General features: G+C 36.4%; 1 protein-coding gene across 1 annotated transcript in view; it reads left to right on the forward strand.

Moving 5' to 3' along the window:
* LOC107571662 (regulator of G-protein signaling 19-like) overlaps positions 1-20,361 on the forward strand; it is a 32,097-nt gene that overhangs the window by 7,185 nt on the left and 4,551 nt on the right. The window contains exons 2-3 of the mRNA XM_016257997.1: positions 3,535-3,642; positions 18,097-18,236. Coding sequence (XP_016113483.1) covers positions 3,628-3,642; positions 18,097-18,236 — 155 coding nt within the window. The 5' untranslated portion in view covers positions 3,535-3,627. The remainder of the gene's footprint in view (positions 1-3,534; positions 3,643-18,096; positions 18,237-20,361) is intronic.

Raw genomic sequence — 20,361 nt, forward strand, 5'->3', positions numbered from 1 at the left:
GAGTTTTGGGCAGTGTAGAGTAGCACTTGTTGTTTGTCATTTCTTTGATCACAAATGCAGACAGGGTTTTATGTTTGTGCGGCACGATGCAACGCAACGCGTAAAAAGAAAGTATAAGTCATTATAATCAGTAATTATGTGCCCACTGGTTGCAACAAATGCCTCGTTTGTAATGGGTTTTAATGTTTTTGTCTTGTCGCTCCGGCCGGGACACGCCATCACAGTATGGTAAGGGGCATAACATTTCCGTCACACGCTTGAGGTATTCGGCCAATCACAATGCACTGGATAGCTGGCCAATCACAGCACACCTCGCTTTTCAGACCAATGAGCTTTGTAAGAATCGACGCATTTCAAAAAGGCGGGGCATAGAGGAGAAACAATAATGTACAGTATGTGGAAAATAATGTGTTTTTTTTACTTTAAACCGCATAAACATTTCATTACACCAAATACACAAAATAATGTTATTTTTAGCAGCATCATATGACCCCTTTAAAATCCCACTCTTTTCTTTTTTTCATGCATCTGATTCCTGAACAAACCATAAATTTGAGTAGAATCATTTCAGTAAATCAGTTGAATGTTCACAAAATCAGTCTGAATGATTCATTTATTAAATTGACAGATTCTGTTTTAGAATTCAGCTCACTGACTTGGTGATTTGGTAGCAGTGATTCTCAAATGAACAGCTGTGGGAAGATTAAAATGTTAATTATCTTGAATAATGATAACTTGAGTCTGTTCCTCTCACTATTCAAGTGCATGTCTTCATACAATAGATTCACGAGTGGAGTCGTAAGAACCACTTTTGATTTAAATGTTTATGGTGCATTTGAGTTGTTTTTGAAACTTGAAAGCTCTATTCTCCATTCTATGTAAATGCATGGAAAAGAGCAACCAGCACAGTCTTCAAAATATATATTTTTTATGTTCCACAGAGGAAAGAATATCATACAGGTTTGGAACATAAATGATGACAGAATACTACTGAAAACCAGTTTGGTTATGCCATTTTTCAAGTTTCCAAAGGCCATTTCATAATGCATCACTGAAATATCACATTGTGTCCGTAGAGAGGCTGGCTAACAGAGACCACTGCCTCCTACTTTGAGCACTCATGTTTTTGCCTTCCATCTCTGCTTTTTTCTTACGAATGTCCTCGCCAATGTCCGCTTTTCTTCCCCAGTCTTCTGTTGACCGTTTCCTCTTTTTATGTGTAGCTCCCCTTCCTCCTCTCTCCTTCACAGAGTCAAAAGGGAAGTAGGAGATTTTGGCCATAGCAGACTCAACAGTGCCTTTAGTTCCCTATGTAGTCACAAACCCCTCTCCAGATGATCTAGTAGACGTTAGTTGACAGTCCAGAGATATTTATCTACCCCACAAAACCTGCAGTCATGTAAGTATCCGTCTACCTGATCTATAGTGAGATTAAAAGTTAATTGTTTTTAACTAGAATATGGGGGAAGTAACATTATATTTGTCCTCCTTATAATGGTATTAGCAGTAGTTTTTGTAGAAGCACTATTACAGGCATTAATAGTAACATGAATATTAATTAAATATAAATATTAATAAAACTACAATGTTCTGTCATATTCAAGATCATATGCCAGTTGCTCATTGGGTCATGGACTGATTGACCTTTTAGCTCACATCTATGTGTATCTGATGGTGGCACAGAATTGTGGTAGCTGGCTGAACATCTGGGGTTTAACATCTGGATTTAATCATGATTTGTGGCTGAATCTTAGATCTTTATTTGACATTTTAGACAAGTGATGCATGGTGCTTTAGTAATGCTCGATATTGGTTAAGTTCTCAAAATGTATTCGACGTACTAGACTTTGATGTAGCAGAGTAGATTTGATTTCATGTCATTTGTATGATATTTTCTGTACAGTATGGATCAGAGGATTGGGTGCCAAAATTGATTCGATGTGAATTAAAAAAAGGTTAATGTGTACATTGATGTAAATCGATCAGCCAGCAAAACATTGAACATATGTTGTACCAAAGCTTTCCAAATATAGAAACTCCAGAAAACATTGGTTGTGAAAATCAGATGTGACCTATGACATTGAAATACAACCTACTGAACAGACTGTACTTCATTCCCAGCATTCCCATGGTCCTGGAAAATCTGGAAATACCAGGGAATTTTTTTTAAGTGTAATTTCCAGTCCTGGAAAAGTCATGGAAATGAATAGAATCATTAAAAAGTCATGGAAATGTATTCTGTCATTATATATATATATATATATATATATATATATATATATATATATATATATATATATATATAAAATTTCTAATTATGTTCTGTATTGCTTCAATATTTGTGAGTGCAGTCTCTGTAATATGATTTTAGCATTCCTCATCTAGTCATCACAAACATAAAAGTAATTGAAAAATCATGGAAGTTCACTGGTCAGGAAATATGGGAACACTCCAAAGACCTTATTTTGTGTATGTCAAATTAAGCTATGGAAAGCTGTGAGATAATGAGATGAGATTCCAGCAGCAAGTACTTTCTCTGTCCACAATGAATATGTTTCATGAATATCTCCACAATGAATCATGTTTAATATACAGTTATTTACAGTATTGGTTAAAAGTTTGGGGTCATTTTCTTTTCTTTAAGAAATTACTTTTATTAAGCAAGGACACATTAAATTGATCAAAATTGAATAAATGTTAAAAACATTTATAATGTTAAAACAAGTTCTTGTGAACTTTCTATTCTCCAAAGAATCCTGAAAAAAATACAGTTTCCACAGAAGTAGCAGCAGAAATAAAGCAGCACATCTGTTTAAACATTGATATTAATAAGAAATGTTTCTTGAGCAGCAAATCAGCATATTAGAGTGATTTCTGAAGGATCATGTGACACTGAAGACTGGAGTACTGATGCTGAAAATTCAGCTTTGCATCACAGGAATACAATTTTAAAACGTACTCAAATAGAAAACAATTATTTCAAATTGTAATAATATTTCACAATAGTAAATGTGGAGGAGGGGTTTGGAACTATGGGATGCAAGTCTAACCGTGTTGCATTATTGCATCATATTTAGTTAGGACACACTGTGAAATATTTTTGTAAGTTTGAGTGTTTTGTAAGGTGATTTTTCCGTGATTTATTCATTTATATGATACAATTCCCATGATGGACTGGCCATCCATCCAGAGTGTTTACTTGCCTTAAATTTATTTAGTTGAAAATGTTTTTATTTTAATCTCTCCCTTAATAATTAAAAAAAACCTAACGTTTCACATTCTGCTACCATATGCTCATTTTAGTAGATGATTAAACTTAACATGCCAGCCTGACTAAATTAGCCTAATTCATAAAACACAAAGTCATAGATTTAATTGTGAACATTTGCTTGATATGACTAATATAAAGTCTGTTTTTCTTTTTCTCCCTCACCGTTCTCTCTCCCTATCTGTGTGTCTGTGTGTGTCTTACTGTTGCCCTGTTTGTGTGTTCCTGTGCATTCCGGCCCGTGCTATATGTGTTTGCGTGTGAAGGAGAGGTCTGCGGCCTGCGGGGGGATGACATGCATGTGTCCAGGCATTTAACATCATTGAGGATTTTAAGACTAGGCTGCCCTCCGCCAAGCCATGATGGACATTCTGGTAACTGGCCTTTTTCTATCATTGCTGTTTGTGTTTGCGGTGTTTTTTTTGGTGGTTTATTTGCATGTGAGTGGATTGAAGAGTGTTTTGATGTGCTTTGTTCATTTTGGTTACTGTGATGTCCTGATAAGATACTGATGAAAACTCTTCAATGAATCCAGGTCCACACAGAATTGTACTCTTAAAAAATAAAGGCTCAAAATGGGGTCGCAGTGATGCCATAGAAGAACCGTTTGGGTTGCCCAAAGAACCTCTCAGTGAACAGTTCTTAAAAGAACCCTTTTTTTTTAGTTTGAAGAACATTTCAATAATCTAAAGAACCTTTTTCCAATATAAAGAACCTTTTGTGAAATGGAAAGGTTCCGTGGATGTTAAAGGTACATACCATAGAAACACAGAGACCAATAAAGAACCTTTGCTTTTAGAGTGGAATTGGAATGCCCATAATTCACAAAGTCCCCTTGCTCTCGTGTCGTTTCAAACCTGTATGAACTGTGGAATTTAAAATATATTTTGAGAAAATACAATGGAACTAACTATCCTTTTAAAGGGGTCATATGATGCGATTTCAATTTGTGTTACAAGCTGTTCGTGAATAGATAAGATCCCTAAAGTTGCAAAGACTAAAGTCTCAAACACAAAGAGATATTCTTTATAAAAGTTAAGACTGGTCCACTCCCTCCTAAAATGCCTCACGTCTACGTCACGATGTGGGAAGATTTGCATAACACCGCCCAAATGTTCACGCAAAGAAATAAGGCGTAACTGTACTGTTGCTGCAACTGCCGCCGCCATGTTGTGAAGACGCTGTGTGTTTCGTTGTGAAAGCAAAACTACTTTGTTTCGTCTTCCAAAAGAGGACACGACTAGAAATCAGTGGTTAAGTTGTATTTACAACACTGTTCCAGAACAGTTCAACCCAAATATTCAGATGTGTTCAGCACATTTTATGGAGGACTGTTTCCTGATCCTGGTAGAGTAGACTACAATGCCGGCTGTTCTGACTCACAGACTGTAAGTGCGTTTTCACAAGTTCCTCAGCGTTGTTCTCTTCACCTCACCTCTTGCCTAATTTTTTCTCGTCTTCTCACATCCCATCTGGTCTCCTCTGCTTTGCTATCCTCTCCTTTTTCATCTTTTTTTAATTTCCTCTTGCCTCCTTTCCTATTCCACACACACAAACACACCAATTTATTAGAACCTCCCATAAACTTATTTTAAGTGAGCCTAAATTAAGCTAATTATAATTACTACATTCCTAAAGACATATTTTGACATGTTTGTATTTTCATTTAAGCTCTTGACAGTTTTCATCACATTTTGAAGATGTTTTGCTATATTTCTGACATTTTCAGAAACGTGTAACTTCTCAAATCACACATACACTCAAACACTTCCTTGGCTAGTCACGGTCTATCAACACTCACCGAACAGCAGAAGAGAACAAGAGATCCAGAGATCTTCATCAAGAGACAAAGACTGCTGGAAAGCTGAGACAGAGAGGAGAAGTCAGCAGAGGGAGTGATAAGTCACATGGTTCATGGCCAGTCTGCCATGGCATCTGGACAAAGTTAGAGGAAAGCAAGATTTAGATCTAAAAACAGACAAGCAGACAGACGTTCATTCTGTTTGTGTGTGTGTGTGTGTGTGTGTGAGGGAGTTTTCCTCTTGTCTTTAATAGCACAGAGAAGCTTACTCATATCTCCAGCAGTTTATTTAGTCGCACGTCTTTATGCAGAGCACCTCCCAGCTCCATAGACTAAAGATTGACTCATATATTTATATATAAAGCTGAACATCAGTGCACATTCTCTCTCTCGCCCTCCCTCCCCCTCTGCTGGGTTAAGTTTCTTGCCCTCAGGAGATCCCTGAGTTTCTCACGCTTGATGCCAGGTTGGGGGGTGCTCTGTGCTAGTGATCTCAAGCCTGTTGGTTTTGATACTCCTTTTAGAAAACAACCGGCTATGTCTTTTTTAAAAGGGATGGAGGTGGTGTAGTCTAGTGGATCTGGGCTGCTTTCCAAAAAGCTAAAGGTTCCAGTCTTACAAGGATTGATTCACAGTCACCTTGTTGGTGTGCTGTAGTGATCATGCATGAACTTTGTGGGCAATGTTTGGAACAGAATGCTAGTGTACTGAATACTGCACAGTATGGACTGTATACTGAAACGTTCTTTTATTTAGTGGAATCACGTGGTCAAGGTTTAGCTAGTTAGCATGACCCTTTTAGCCCCTTTTAATTTGAAAATGGCCTATAAGTTAGTAGGCAATGAACTTTCTGTGACCACACCACATCAATTTTGCTGAAATTTTATAGGTAAAAAAGGTCCATTGTTAGTAGTGTAAGGAAGTGGAAATCGAATTCCTGATGACTTGGTTAGGTGATTAAGAGTCGATTCTTTTTTTTGAGAGACAATAAATGTATTTACCATGCACCGTCGGCTTCATAACTTTGCAGATAGTTTAAATTCACAGACAGCTATATTGCACATTGCATGAAAGGTCGAAATGGCATAATAGGGGCACTTTAATAATGCAAGGTTAATCTCAAAATAAACAAAATACATACTATACAAGTTAATGTAGCTACTAAAACAGCTAAATAAACTTTAAAAGTTTATCAATGAAGGTTTTGTCTATTGATTACTCAGCTCAGGGTAGAACGTCTAGGTTGTCATCTAATAATTACGGTAATTGCTACATGGCATGAACGCATGTTAAAGCTTCTGTTGTATTCTATTCAATGACATCTTTATTAGTAGTAATGTGTGTGCTAGCAGCTAACCATTAAAGATACTCTGTTAAACTTTTTAAATTTGGTTTCATACTGAAAAGTGAACTGATGTCACCCAGTTTGCCCGGTCGATAGTTGGGTGAGTTTGCAGTCCTCTGTTATCAGCTCTAAAATGACGTTTAGGAATTTGCAACGGAAGGTTTGGGATGAGGTGCGTAAAAAAATTAGTTCAACCCACACAAAATTTCAGGATGGAAACATGTCAAATGTTTTGAAACAAATGATCTGAACAATGTCTTGATGTGTGGTTGAGACTCCAGGCCGTTAAAATTATTAGAGAAATAATGCACTCCCGGAGGTGGTTATGTGGCGACGAGTATATGGTATGGTCTTTCTCAGTTCTCAAACAAATTAAGAACTATTCGATTTTTATTGACTGAACGCAAGCGCTTATTCCGATAGAAAACACTGTATCGGTTTCCACTGATTAAGAAATATTTTTGTTTGCTTGGGTGGTAATATTAGGTCTATTATATTAATAGGGAAGGGGGCCCAAAAATTAGCTTTTTCTACGTCACGAAAATAGGTCAATCCGGACCTGCCATCTAATGTGTGTTTTGGCCATGTAATGTTGCTGAAATTAAATGTTATTACCTCCGAGTCAGAGCAGCGATCATGGAAGAGAGAACACAAGCAGACAGCGCTGGAAGCTGCTAATGCTCATCAGTAAATCAGTGGAAAATTAATAGAAATCATGATTCTGTCTGAGCTATGCATTTTAAAACCAACACTAACTAGGGTAAATGTAGCTAACAGATGTGTAAACTGAAGACTATTTGAGCTTTATTAAAACTATTTTGCACTGATTTATTGTGTTGGTTACATTTTGTTCCTTTGTGCAGTGGCTCAGGAGATGAGTCTTTGAGTTTGTATAAACATCAACAAGCTGAAAAATAAAACCAAAGTTTTTTTTTTTAGATAATGTAATCTTGTTCAAATTGATTTCATAAAATTATCGAAAAAAAGTATCGTTCAGGAACCGGTATCAAAGTCAAGGTATCGGTATCGATATTGAAAAATTTTGAACGATACCCAGCCCTACTCAGGTGTCATGTGTCAATGTTATTAGCAAACACTGGTATGACAGAAACTTCAGCTTCTCGTCGTGTAAACTTGAGTAAATAGCGGAAAGTTGCTCAAACTTTTTTGTTTTTCTAATGTCAAATACTGCTATTCTGATTATACTTATTACTCCGTAAGATTTTCTGATATACCTATTACTCCGTAATATTTATTTAAAAGAAATTAACAAATTTATTCAGCAAGGATGCATTCATTTGATCAGAAGTAAGAATAAAGACATTTATAATAAATTATAAAATATTTTGATTTCAGATAAATGTTATTTTGTTTCTGTTTACCAAAGAGTCATGAAAAAATGTATCATGGTTTCCACAAAAAATATTAAGCAGCACAAGTGTTTTCAGCATTGATAATAATAAGAAATGTTTCTTGAGCAGCAAATCAGCATATTAGAAAGATTTCTGAAGGATCATGTGACACTGAAGACTGGAGTAATGATGCGGAAAATTCAGCTTTGACATCACAGGAATAAATTACATTTCAAAATATATTAAAATAGAAAATAGTTATTTTAAATTGCAATAATATTTCATAATATTAAAGTTTTTACTGTATTTTTGATCAAATAAATGCAGCCTTGGTGAGCATAATTGACTTAAAAAAACAATAACATTTACTGCCGAATGTTTTAATAGTATTATAATATTATATACAGTATAAGTGAATTACAGTGTATGTTTTAAAGTTGTAAACAAAGATTATTGGAGTATGTTTTACAAAAATACTAAAGTAGCCTTTCTGCTTCAAAATGTAACATTTAATTCAATGTTATTTGCTATTTATTTTAAATGATTTTTAAAGCTCACTAGCAATTTCTGAGTAAACATTGTTTCAAAGTAAATCCCAAAGTAAACACCCATTTTGTCAGTGTATTTGCTGAAATGTCCTAATCTACATCTTGAGGCTACTGTACATTAAACCGGATGTGTTAGATGAGCAAATAGCTAACTCATTGAGCTGTGTTGAGCCGAGATGTTGGCGTGCATGTTATCTGATGAAGGGGGCATGTGGGTTTGTGCACGGATGTTAGCATGAGCGTTAGATGTGGTGTTGTGGACTCATTGTTTGTCAGGACATCCGGTTTGATCTGGTGAGAGGTGAGCATCTAGAAAGAGGAAGAGGTGGCGGCTGACTCATTAGATTTCAACCGCCGTGTGCCACTTACAACATCTGAAGAGTTACAACACTTCCTCTCCTATCGTGTCTCTTTATCGCTCTGTCTTTTGGGCTCTTCACACTTGAAACTTGTCACTGTAAACTCTGGGTAAACGTAATGCTGGGTTATCCTGTACACTATTTTGTACTGTAAATGTGGAAACCCTAGATTAATGTTTTATTTGCATATTTATGAGGTCAATCATGATGGGCACACTGTATGGAAAAGTGCTAATAAATATTTAACTTGAATATTTAAAGAAATAATTAAGTAATTTAATTAATATTGTTTTAATTTTAATTAATATTTAAATACATATTTAATGTTTGAATCCATGGGCAGTGTGCAAGTTCAATGCAAAGCATTATGGTGCTCTTGATGGTTTTTATAGTTGAGGTCTTCATTTCCCATGTGACTGTACAAAATGAGCCGAAATTTTAAGTGGAATCTCCTTACAAGGACATCAAACTACAACATAACTCCGGCGAATACGTACTGCAGCTCCTGGTATTAAAAATATCTACTGAACAAATAAACTATTTGTGTGTGATAATACTATGCGGCTGTTATTTCCAACATGATCTCATGATAATTCGGATGTATTTTACGTAACGTGGTTCTATAAAACGTACATTTACTTTTGTAAATATACAATACTGACGTATTTTCAGCATTTAAACGTACAAAATTTACGTATTGACGACACCTAAAAATGAATCCTTATGAATATTGAAATCGCGGCATTAATTTGATTAGTTTTTAGTTGTCATATGAATTAGCTTGTTTTCAATTGCATTATTAAATTGTTTACTTATGAAATGATAACATTTCGTTTTGTTGTGTGATTTCTGCTGCCAGCTCGTTTCCAAGAATATGCCTACATAATGTTAAACAAGACTTCACTTTAAACCTTAAAATAAATAACATTTCTGCAGTCGTTTAAACTTTACTTGTCATATAATGTTTACTTTGATTGTCATGGGCCACAATTTTTTCCCAACATGCTGTGACTAACAATAGAACTATAAAATACACTAAAAACTCAACATAACTACAAAATGAAACAATTTTATTTGTGCGCTGTAATCCAAATCTTCCGAATCCATACGACTGCGAGGAACAGACCCAAATCCAAGCCTTTATTCGGCGATCTTCTTCTATATAAGTAGGAGTGGGATTAGAGACTATAAAAATATTTTAATGCTATGTTACTAAAATGGTTATTTTCCTGCATATTTCGGTCATTTGCGTTTTATATCCTTATATATTTGCTATAAAATGGGTAGGTTAAGGTTTGAGGGTAGGTTAAGGGGTCTAAAAATCTAAATTGCGTATTAATAAAATTATAACAATTCATATTCGCTGTAAAATGGGTAGGTTTAGGTTTGGAGGTAGGTTAAGGGGTCTACAAATCTAAATCGCTTATTGATAAAATGATAAAAATGCATTGATACGAATATCTTAATGATATAAAAGATACGTAAATATTTGTACGTTTTTTAGCTAAAAATATGTAGCGATTTATACGTTTTAAATGTTGAAATATGTCTAAATTGTAAGTTTTAGCATGAATAAAAACTTACAAAAATTTACGTTTTGTGCTTGTAAATGTTGCGTATTAATTCCTGTGTATAAACATGAGACCAGGCTGTTATTTCACACAAGGTTTTGGCTTTTCAGTGATAGCTGATGATTTAAGAGAGAATGTACTTGTACTCTTAGCTCACAAATCTTTAAACTGACATAGATTAGTGTGTGTGTGTGTGTGTGTGTGTGTACATACAGTGAGTGAAGTTATGAAAACTTGTTCTCTTTGTTCAACTGGGAGCTTGAGTTTCAGAGCCTGTTAGAACAAGATCAGAGTTAGCGAATGCTATTCTCTTCTGTGAAATGTTCTAATATTTTCTGTGTAACAAGTAAGGCCCAGTCTGATTTGCAGGCCTCTTTTTGAGAATATGTGACCAAATCGACTTCGCCAGAGCTCCAAGTTTGACCCCCTGGAGCTTTATCTGGAGCTTTAAATGCTCATTTTCCTTGACATCGCTTTAATGTGTGTTTAACGCTGCACAAATGCTGGACAGAACCTATTTTTAGGCTTATTCATACTAGTGAAAGACTGATATTGCCTTGACTAATTACTTATTTTATTTCATTTTAGTGTAGTTTAGTTTAGTTTTGAGAATTTCCACTATTACACCTCTCCATTGGCTGAGAACATCGGTTGAGAGGGAATTCCTCTGAAACAGTGTTAGGGCTTTTGCATCAATGAAATAGCTGTCCGACATTTGCCCTTATACCTTTAACCTTTGACCTTCCTTGTACTGGACACCAAATTCCTCCCTAAGGTGCAGCTGTTCTGACTCACACCAAAAGGGCCAGCACTAAGAGTACCACTTTCATGGCAAAGTGAGGTTCCCGTCTCAAATATCAGAAAGTGTGTGTTTTCACTTGTTTTGTATGTAAACTACATATACATGTCTCTGCCTGTTTGAGGAATCATGCCAGCATTGCATTTTAGTGCAAACTGCTGAACGTCATTCAAATTAAAACCTCACCAAGCAGTGTAGTGATTACCTACTTTTTTAAGCAGCCTTGGAACTACTGAATATTTCCCATTCATTTTCCATTCATTTAGGCATTTTAAAAAGGTTTACACCTTAAACCATAAATTAATCACAACAGTACCAATTGAGATGAAAAGGAATGCTGACAGAAAACTTTCTCGAGATATATTAGAACTCCTCGAGACTCAATTGCGTCATTTGTTTTAGGCAGACTGCGACTAAAATGGCTGCAAATGTGACAAGAAATCAAAATGTGCAACGAAAATGAATATAAATCAAAATGCTAGACTTTTATGGAATATTGCACGCAACAACAAACCGCACGAGTCAGAATGTCAAACAAATATGCAAACAAATGACTCTTATGAACTGGTTCTTCTTAATGAATCATTCCAAAAGATTCACAAAGCAGCCTCAAACTCATTGAATCAGACTCTGTTTCATTCAGAGCTGTTACAGAGTTCACGACTGATTCCCTGCGAATCATTTTGCAGTTATGTCAGATTCAGATTGAATCGATAGCAGAAATGTGATGCACACTTTAGGTTCATGACTGGATGTTCATATAATAATGTGTAAACTTGTAACTATGAAGTCATTTAGTTCTTAAATGTTTTATTTTAGGACTCAGTGGTTTCCTAGTGCTTTGTTGTTGTTGTTGTTGTCTGAAGAAAGTTAGGGGAGGGCGGTCACAGCTTTCTCTTTAACCGTTGTGTAATCGTGTGCATACTGTATGTGTGTGTTTTAGAGCCTGTTTTCATTTGCCTACATTCTGCTTGAATTGCCTGGTGTTATTTAAACAAGCCTCTCTCTCTGACTCGGTCCTCTAGCGCTGATCTGTGTGTGATATTATGAGGGAATAATCACACAGATTCATTCTCAAATGAGCTCTTAATTGCTTTAAGCCCCCGGGCATGAACAGCAGAGCTTTATTCAGTCCTCCAGCACCAGAGCAACGCCACCCAGAGAGACACGTCCCAGCATGCCTCCATTCTGGTTCTCACTTTCAGAGTTTCTGCCTCTGCCATGTGCTTTACAAGGGCCCTGATGACACTAGAGCTCCCAGTGGCCTGTATCACTTTTACACCATATCCTGTCTCTCGCTCACTCTTTTAGCCTCTCCTCTATTTCTCATCTGCAGAAATAGATCTCCTCCAGGTTGTATTTCTGTATTGTATTACTTCATTCAAGTGTTTTTGTTCAACTAGACATTTATGACAAACAGTGATTATTCAACCTAGATTTTTACATTTTATGAAGAAAATGTGAGTGGTGTTGGTCTATGTCATGGGTAGTAGTTACCAGGGTGTTCTGGGTAGTTGCCTACTGGCCCAACTCAAAAGAGCCCACCTGTTTGTGTCTAAAATATTAACACACAAGAGTGTCCATGATAAAGGGAAAAACTTTTTTTCAAATAAAATGGTTACTTAAGGATTTGAAAAGCTTACACCATTTTCAAAATGTCTTGTGGTGTAACAATGGAGTAAAAAGTAATAACATATTTTCCTTGCACCTTGAATACATGTGAGTGCACATGTATTTATTATTATTTCCAAAAATGTTTTTAAATATATTTTTGAAGCTAAAAAGTATTTTTTACAAATTTTATGAATTATTATTTCATAAATATCACTACATTTCTGAGACGCACCACATGACATTTTACAACCTGAATACATGCGAGTTTACACATCATAATGATTATTTTCAAATGTTTTTGAACATATTTTTCCAAGGTAAAACATATTTTTTATGAAAGTCAGGAATATGACATTCACATCATAATCATTAAGTTTTTGGCGAGTTGCACCACATGACATTTTACAACATGAATTTACCTTGTTTGAGCGTGTCCACTTTTGATTCAGAGGTACCGAAAATGCGTTCAACTGGATTAGTAGTGTAGACACTCGTGTAGTGGAATGCATTGAACAGGCACAAAAGACGTCCTCCTCTTTGCCTACAGACCTAATTCTTAAACTTTTTCTTGTATGCTTCAACAACACGTCCCGTACACACAACATTTCACAATATTTGATCAAAAGATCAAAAAATGCCCATACATACACCTGCCCATAGATCCAAAGAAATCAGAAAAGTTATCAAAAGTGGAAAAAAGAGACTGAAAAGGTTTGCATCTGCCTTGTGTACTTGTGATCCAATTGACCAAAACATGTCTTAATACCAGGTTTAAACAGGGCCTCGGTCATAACAGTCTGCAGGGACTTTTTTTCTTTACATGTTTCTCCATTTTGGTTGGAGCACATGACTAGAAGCGTTTGTGCCCATGTGTGTGAAAAGCCACTGAAAAGAACTCTCATCCAATAACCATAAGGATTTATTTTGCAACATTTGTTGTGATGCATGCATGTCTCAAGAGAAACCTGGAAGATATCAGCATAAGTTCTTGACTCGCATACTCGCATTCTCTCTTGCTTTGTGTATTGCACCTTCTCACTGTGGGTCAAATGGGATAGTATTTGGGGTTGCCAAGACTTGACCAAATCCCTCCTAACAGGATTGGAGGAAGGGTTAACAAGATTAGAAAGGACTGAGCTGCCACTATGCCTCAACACCAGACCAACACACACATTTGTGTCTTCATATTTGGCCGAATCATAAATCAGACCCATAAATACGTAAAGCATGTTATGGCTTACATGCCATTCATTCTGCAGTGCTTAATGTAGTTTTGTACATTCATGTTGATTCCCTGTGTAGTCTGTCGAGGAAACTTGTGAGCCTTTGATTGCAGTGAGGAAAAAAAAGAGGAAGAAGAAAAAGACGCAGGCTAAACAAAACACAAATATTTACAAGACCTCATTTGAGACTGTCATTGTGCAACTCTAAAAAAGCAAACAGGAGAGGTGTTAAATACAGACAGAATTTCTAGAGGGAAATACAACACCACGCATCATGAGAACGAAGGGACGGAGGAGGATTTATCACTTGTTTGCTTCGACAGTATTTGTGAAGTGTGGAGTGTGTTGTCAAAATTTCTGGCCACCAATGACTCCGGCTCAGAAAATAGCTCTCCAGCAAAGAAAAAGAGAGCTGGAGAGGGGAGGATAAATGGGGGTCTGCCAAAAGCTAAAAATACCTCAGGCGGCTGCAGCCATCTTTACAGCAGAGAGAATTTCACGCACAAGGGCTGATGAGGAGAGAAGTTGTGAAAACTTTTGGAAAATCAAATGAAAGTCAGGAAAGGAAAACAGTAGGGGACGTCTCCTCCTGCCTCTTTTACAGCCCATTGAAGGCTGAGAGAAAAGAAAACAGAAGATATAGTTAATTGTAGCTGCATGGCAACTTGCTTTCTTTGGTGGACTGATAGAAACAACATGGACACCTTTGTCTAATACCTTAAAGGTGCATTAAATGTTTGTTTTTTTTCTTTTCTTTTTTTTGGGATACATTGTATATTGGTACCATATTGGTCAATATTAGAATGTGGCATTAGATTTATTTCCTCTGTTTTTAGGATTAGACTACCTTTGCCGTCCTGTAATGCTCACTTAAAGATAATCTTTAAAAACACTACATTTAACTTTATTAAATTATTAATTTTAGCAGATATGTTTTCGTACTGTACATTATAATGTTGTGATGCCTAAATTCACTTAGCTTTTCAAAAAAAATGTCTAGCTTTCAGCGTTTTATTTTTGTTTAATTAGACAAAATAATGTAGAATTTTCGGCATGAAATTAAAATTGATCCTGTCTATTTTCTAAATACATGGTCATGTTGTTGCTCTTATTGTGAACGATTTTAATGTTTCATTCAAATAAATTTGACCTCGTAATTTTTTTCTTCCAATAAAATTTGGTTCTGGTGACATATGCTTAAACCCTGCCCCTTTCTGCCTCCATCCAATCAACAACCATTGGATTGAACTAAGTCCCTGCCCTATTTTTTTTTCTTAATTTTTATAATCCATTACACTTTGATGTACGTCACTGTATGGCAAAAAAAAAAGAAGATATGTCGCTACTTCCTTTTCATTACCATTCTAATAACTACCTTTTATCAGTTGTTTGCCAGAATTGAATTTTTCAGAATAATATTCAGTTCCTCAATATTCAGTCACTTATTCGTAACAGTTATTTTTGACTGCTTTATACTGATAGCTACTGGTGGAGATGAAGCATTACACACTTAAAAAAATAAATAAAGGTTCTTTATTGGCATCGCTGGTTCCATGAAGAATCTTTAACATCCATGGAACCTTCTTTTATTTTACAAAACGTTCTTTATATTGGGAAAAGTTTCTTCAGTTTATTAAAATTTTCTTCACACTAAGAAAAAATATATACTTTATGAAGTGTTTTCTGAAAGGTTCCTGAAGGAACCCAAAATTGTTCTTGCAGCCATCCCGCGAGAACGACTGGCCTCAAAACCCCATAAAATGCTCTGTACTCCCAGTTTTTTTTTTTCAATAAAGGCAAACTCACAAGGACAGGGACATAGTCCGCCACATTGTACTGCCATTTTGGGTGTAAAGCACTACTTCCCTGTCACCCTCACGCTTGCTTCCTCTTGCTGTTTTAACTTGCGTTTCCTCATTAAAGCAAGCAACTTTTCCTCACTTGCATACAGGCGCTCATTTCCATATAGACACTCAGGGGTTTGTTGTTGGATTTGCCAGAGGCTGTGGAAGTTTCTGAGACTGTGGAGCAGTTGTCCGTCTGTGTGTATGGAAGATTGGATTTTAAAACACTCGACATGCATCTGAATATGACCGTGTACTCTGAAGTTGTCATTAAACAACACAAACGCCTTTTGTCTTAATGCTGTGTGATTTTCTTTCCCTTCCTCAACACACACATACACACATGTATGTTTGTGTGTCTGCTGTGATGGCATTAGAGCTGTTTGGTATGCAGTGGGACAGGGCCTCTCTATTTAGGACAGCTGGCCCAAATGTAATTGGAAAATAATTATGGCTTAGGCCTTTTAGCGAATTAAAAATAACCTCTGAATTGAGAAGGTCATTTGGGGAAGGAGAGGAGCGTTTAAACACAACACCCCACTCTCCGTTCCACTTTAAAGGAATGTTCCAGGTTCAATACTGGATCATGCTGTTGATTACCACAGAAAATCATTGACTGTCACTCAGTTTGTAAAAACACAGAGAAGTCACATTTATCGGAATGCCCATTTGTGCCATTTCTGGTCAAACTGTCTTTTTGTCAAGTAGTGATGAAAAGTGTGTGTGTGTGTGTGTGTGATTTTACGTATTTAGCTTGAATTTAGTTTTTTTTGTGAGAAATACTGTATGAGTACATATGATCAAACTTGTCAAGGATACTTATATTATACTATTACTACACTACTATACTATATACTATACTGAAAAAAAACGTACAGAAAAACATTGCACATTAAATACGGATAGTTGTATTGTTTTCAAGTTTTTACTTTTATATATTTTAGAAATTGATATTTAGAAACACCTAAAAATCACATCAGCTTCTACAAAATTAACAACAGTCCTAGCTTTTTTGTGAATAAATTTACATTTTCTTCAAAAAATTATCTTGGGACATAAATGCCAAATGGTCTCATGGACATTTTTGCAAAAAAACACATCTTCCAATTGAAAGATTTAAAACGTTGAACCACAAGTGACTTGACTGGGTAAACTCTATGGAAATTATTATATGAAATTTATTTGTAATTCAGTACTTGTGAGGCATTATCCAAATTTTACTCCAGTCAAACCGTAAAATGTCATTTATGCCACTGAATGCTGTTAAACTCAATACATCAGTTGAGATATGGTGGGAATTTTCATGACTTTCTGAAAAAAGACTGTTCTTCTCTGATGTGCAGTGTGTATAACCACTTTGTAAGTGGACAAACTAATTTAATGGGAGTGAAAAGTGTGTTCCTTTTCTAAAAGTTCACGAACCAAAATTGTCCATACAGTAATTGATGAAGCATTCTTATACAGTGGTTGGTTTATTCATTTGTTTATTTGAGTTACTCTCAGGTTATTCCAGTTTCTGTTTGCACTTGTGGTGACCAAAATCAAGCTACTCCCATATCGCATGATGATGGTCTTCTGTTCCCTGCGTCTCTTTAACCTGCTCCAATTCATTATCGCCACTCACCGGCTCCGTGCCCAGACATCTGAAATGTGATTGGTTTGATCAGGTCACATGCTCACTGATATTCTCCAGTCTTCATTCTGATTGGCAGCTTTAGGTGACAGGTTGAGTCTTTGCCCCCTTTCAGGATGGATTGTTAGTGGAAGCTAATATTTGTCTGTTTGTCAGAGGATTATGACCGTGTGGGGTTGTTTAGAGCAGTGGTTACCAACCCTGGTCCTGCAGGCACCCCAACACTGCATGTTTTGCATGTCTCCTTAATCAAACACACCAGATTCAGATCATCAGCTCATTAGTGGAGACTCCAAGACCTGAAATTGGTGTGTCAGAGAAAGGAGATATGTAAAATGTGCAGTGTTGGGGTGCCTCCAGGACCAGGGTTGGGAACCACTGGTTTAGGGCAGTGATGGGCAAACTTGGCCCTTCCAGGCCGGACTGATTATGACCTCATGACCATGTGCAATGTGCGTGTTAATTTCCAAACTCAAGTCACCAGATGTAGAGGATTTCCTGTGTGTGTGTGTCCGTGAGGGGTTGGGTATTTACTCTAATGTGTATCAGTACACAGGCCCTGTCAGGCCTGGAAGGGCCAAGTTTGCCCACCCCTGGTTTAGAGGGACTGATTATGACCTCATGACCATGTGCAATGTGCATGTTAATTTCCAAACTCAAGTCACCAGATGTAGAGGATTTCCTGTGTGTGTGTGTGTGTGTCCGTGAGGGGTTGGGTATTTACTCTAATGTGTATCAGTACACAGGCCCTGTCCCGGCAGACCGCGAGTCTCCGATGACGCGGAGCGAGACGTCCCCCAGCCATGCCCAGCATCCCTCGCCCACACAGAAACCCAACACCTGCTGCTTCTGCTGGTGCTGCTGCTGTAGCTGCTCATGGTACGACCCACTCACCTGTCTCAGTCTCCACATGGTACATTCCACTCATCACCACTGCTAGTGTTACATTCCACCAATCTTTCACTGTGATTATATTCACCTCTATATGATGTATTTTGTAGGCCAACCAGAAAGTTAGCGTCACTTTAATTCTCTCTGCAAAAGCTCCATAGGTTTTTTTCTGTTCGCTTTTGGATTATTGCAGAAAACAAGCTTTGTGATCAGCTAAAATTTGTGATTCTTAAACATTTTGTTCATCATGATAATCTTCCCAAATTAATTTTGTAGCCTGAATACAATCATCAGAAGTAAAAAGCTAAACATAGGCTATAAACAAACTACACCATGGTCGTGTAACTTCAATGTCACCATCACTTAGCTTCCGTCAACTCTTCTGTTTTTATTTAAAAAGTATTTTCCGTGAAATTGAGTTGGAATAGGTTGAAAGGGTGTGATTATTAATGAAATGAGGCTGTAAATGTGAGTAAAAGTATAAAAAGTGAATACTGTTAAAGTGAGTAGTGAGTAGATGAGTTTATCTCTTCTCCTGATGACATTTAATGTTCCCTACAACCTCTGTAGTCTCATTTAGCCACTTGTTTGTAACCACCTTTTTCAAGACTGACGTTTTTTACGTCCCAAATACAACGTGAAAATCACCACAGACCTTATTTCAGGCTTTTACCCACAAACCCATTTAAAAAACCCATTGACTTTAGGATGGAACTGGAAGTGCTAAAACTTCCGGGTTTTTGCCTACACAAAAATGTCATCCTTGCAGCCTTCTTTTGGAATGTTATATAGATTGCCTCAGCATTTGGTGCATTCCAGCTTTGTACGAATTGTATTGATTCATAAATTCAAATTTTTTTTTCCGTTTTAAAAAGGGTAATGTAATGATGAATTAAATGTGCAATTCGCTATTACTTATTTCACATGCAAAGCGATTTAAATAGAGGTCTTAAAGGCACAGAAACCAATAAAAACAGTATGTTCATTTTTAAAGAAAATGGAAATGAAAAACTGAATCAAGAGTTTTATACATATATATATATATATATGTATATGTGTGTGTGTAAAGTAGTGATTTCTATTTAAAGTCAACAATAACTAAAAATAGACCCTGTTTACTTAAAACATGTTCCTTATTTTATTGTGCACAATTCGTCATTGCACGTTATCCTAAATAAATAAAATGTTTGTTTTCATAGTTTTTCATCAAACTGTAATACCTTTTCCTTACTGCTGGTTGGGGAAAAATATAATTAACCAATAATACCATAGCCTACTTTTACGATACAATCAAATCCCTGAGGATAAATTCAATCCTGTGTTATTTCACTTGCAAATATGCCACATTAAGTTGAATAAGTTATGAAGCTCTCCCTCCTACTGTCATATAAAAATAACTGAGTGTTGTGTTGAGGGATCTTGATATGTGTGTGAATGAAATGACATGTTTTTCAGTGTGAAATATGGTATGTGTTTATGAGTACAGGTGAATACATGCTTCTGTGAACATACACACGTTAATTGCTGTGTAAGTGTGTGTACTTCTGGATGAGTGAAATTCAAGTGTACTATGAGTCAGGAGAGTAAATGTGGTTAAGATTGCTCTCGTTTCACCAGAAGCCCTGGAGGAAATAGGAGCCATATTCACACCCACACATCTTTCACACACTTATCCACTCACACTCATTCTTCAAACACACCTGCTGCACATAGCTATTTACAGTGACCACTGAGATCCAAACTCTGATGTCCTCTTATTGACAGAGCTTCATTAATGTAGCTCATTCTGTAGATATTTCAGAAACTAGTTATTTTTAGTGATTCAAACGATTCCCGAATTAAGGGCTTATATGAACCAGTTCTTTTTAGTGATTCAAAATCGTTTAGTGTGACTAGTGTAGTCCAACAATATTTGGAATGTGTGACTCTTATGAGCCGGTTCTTTTTAGTGATTCAAAACTATATAGCATGACCAGTATAGTTCAACCAATTACCAGCTGAATGACTCTTATGATCCAATTGTTTTTAGTGATTTTAAACCAAGTATGATCCAACAGATTCGTGAACAAATTATGAACATGTTCTTTTTAGTGATTCAGAGCCATGCAGTGCA

This window comes from Sinocyclocheilus grahami, unplaced genomic scaffold (genome assembly GCF_001515645.1).
Source record: "Sinocyclocheilus grahami isolate Dianchi unplaced genomic scaffold, SAMN03320097.WGS_v1.1 scaffold1631.1, whole genome shotgun sequence".
Lineage (NCBI taxonomy): Eukaryota > Metazoa > Chordata > Actinopteri > Cypriniformes > Cyprinidae > Sinocyclocheilus > Sinocyclocheilus grahami.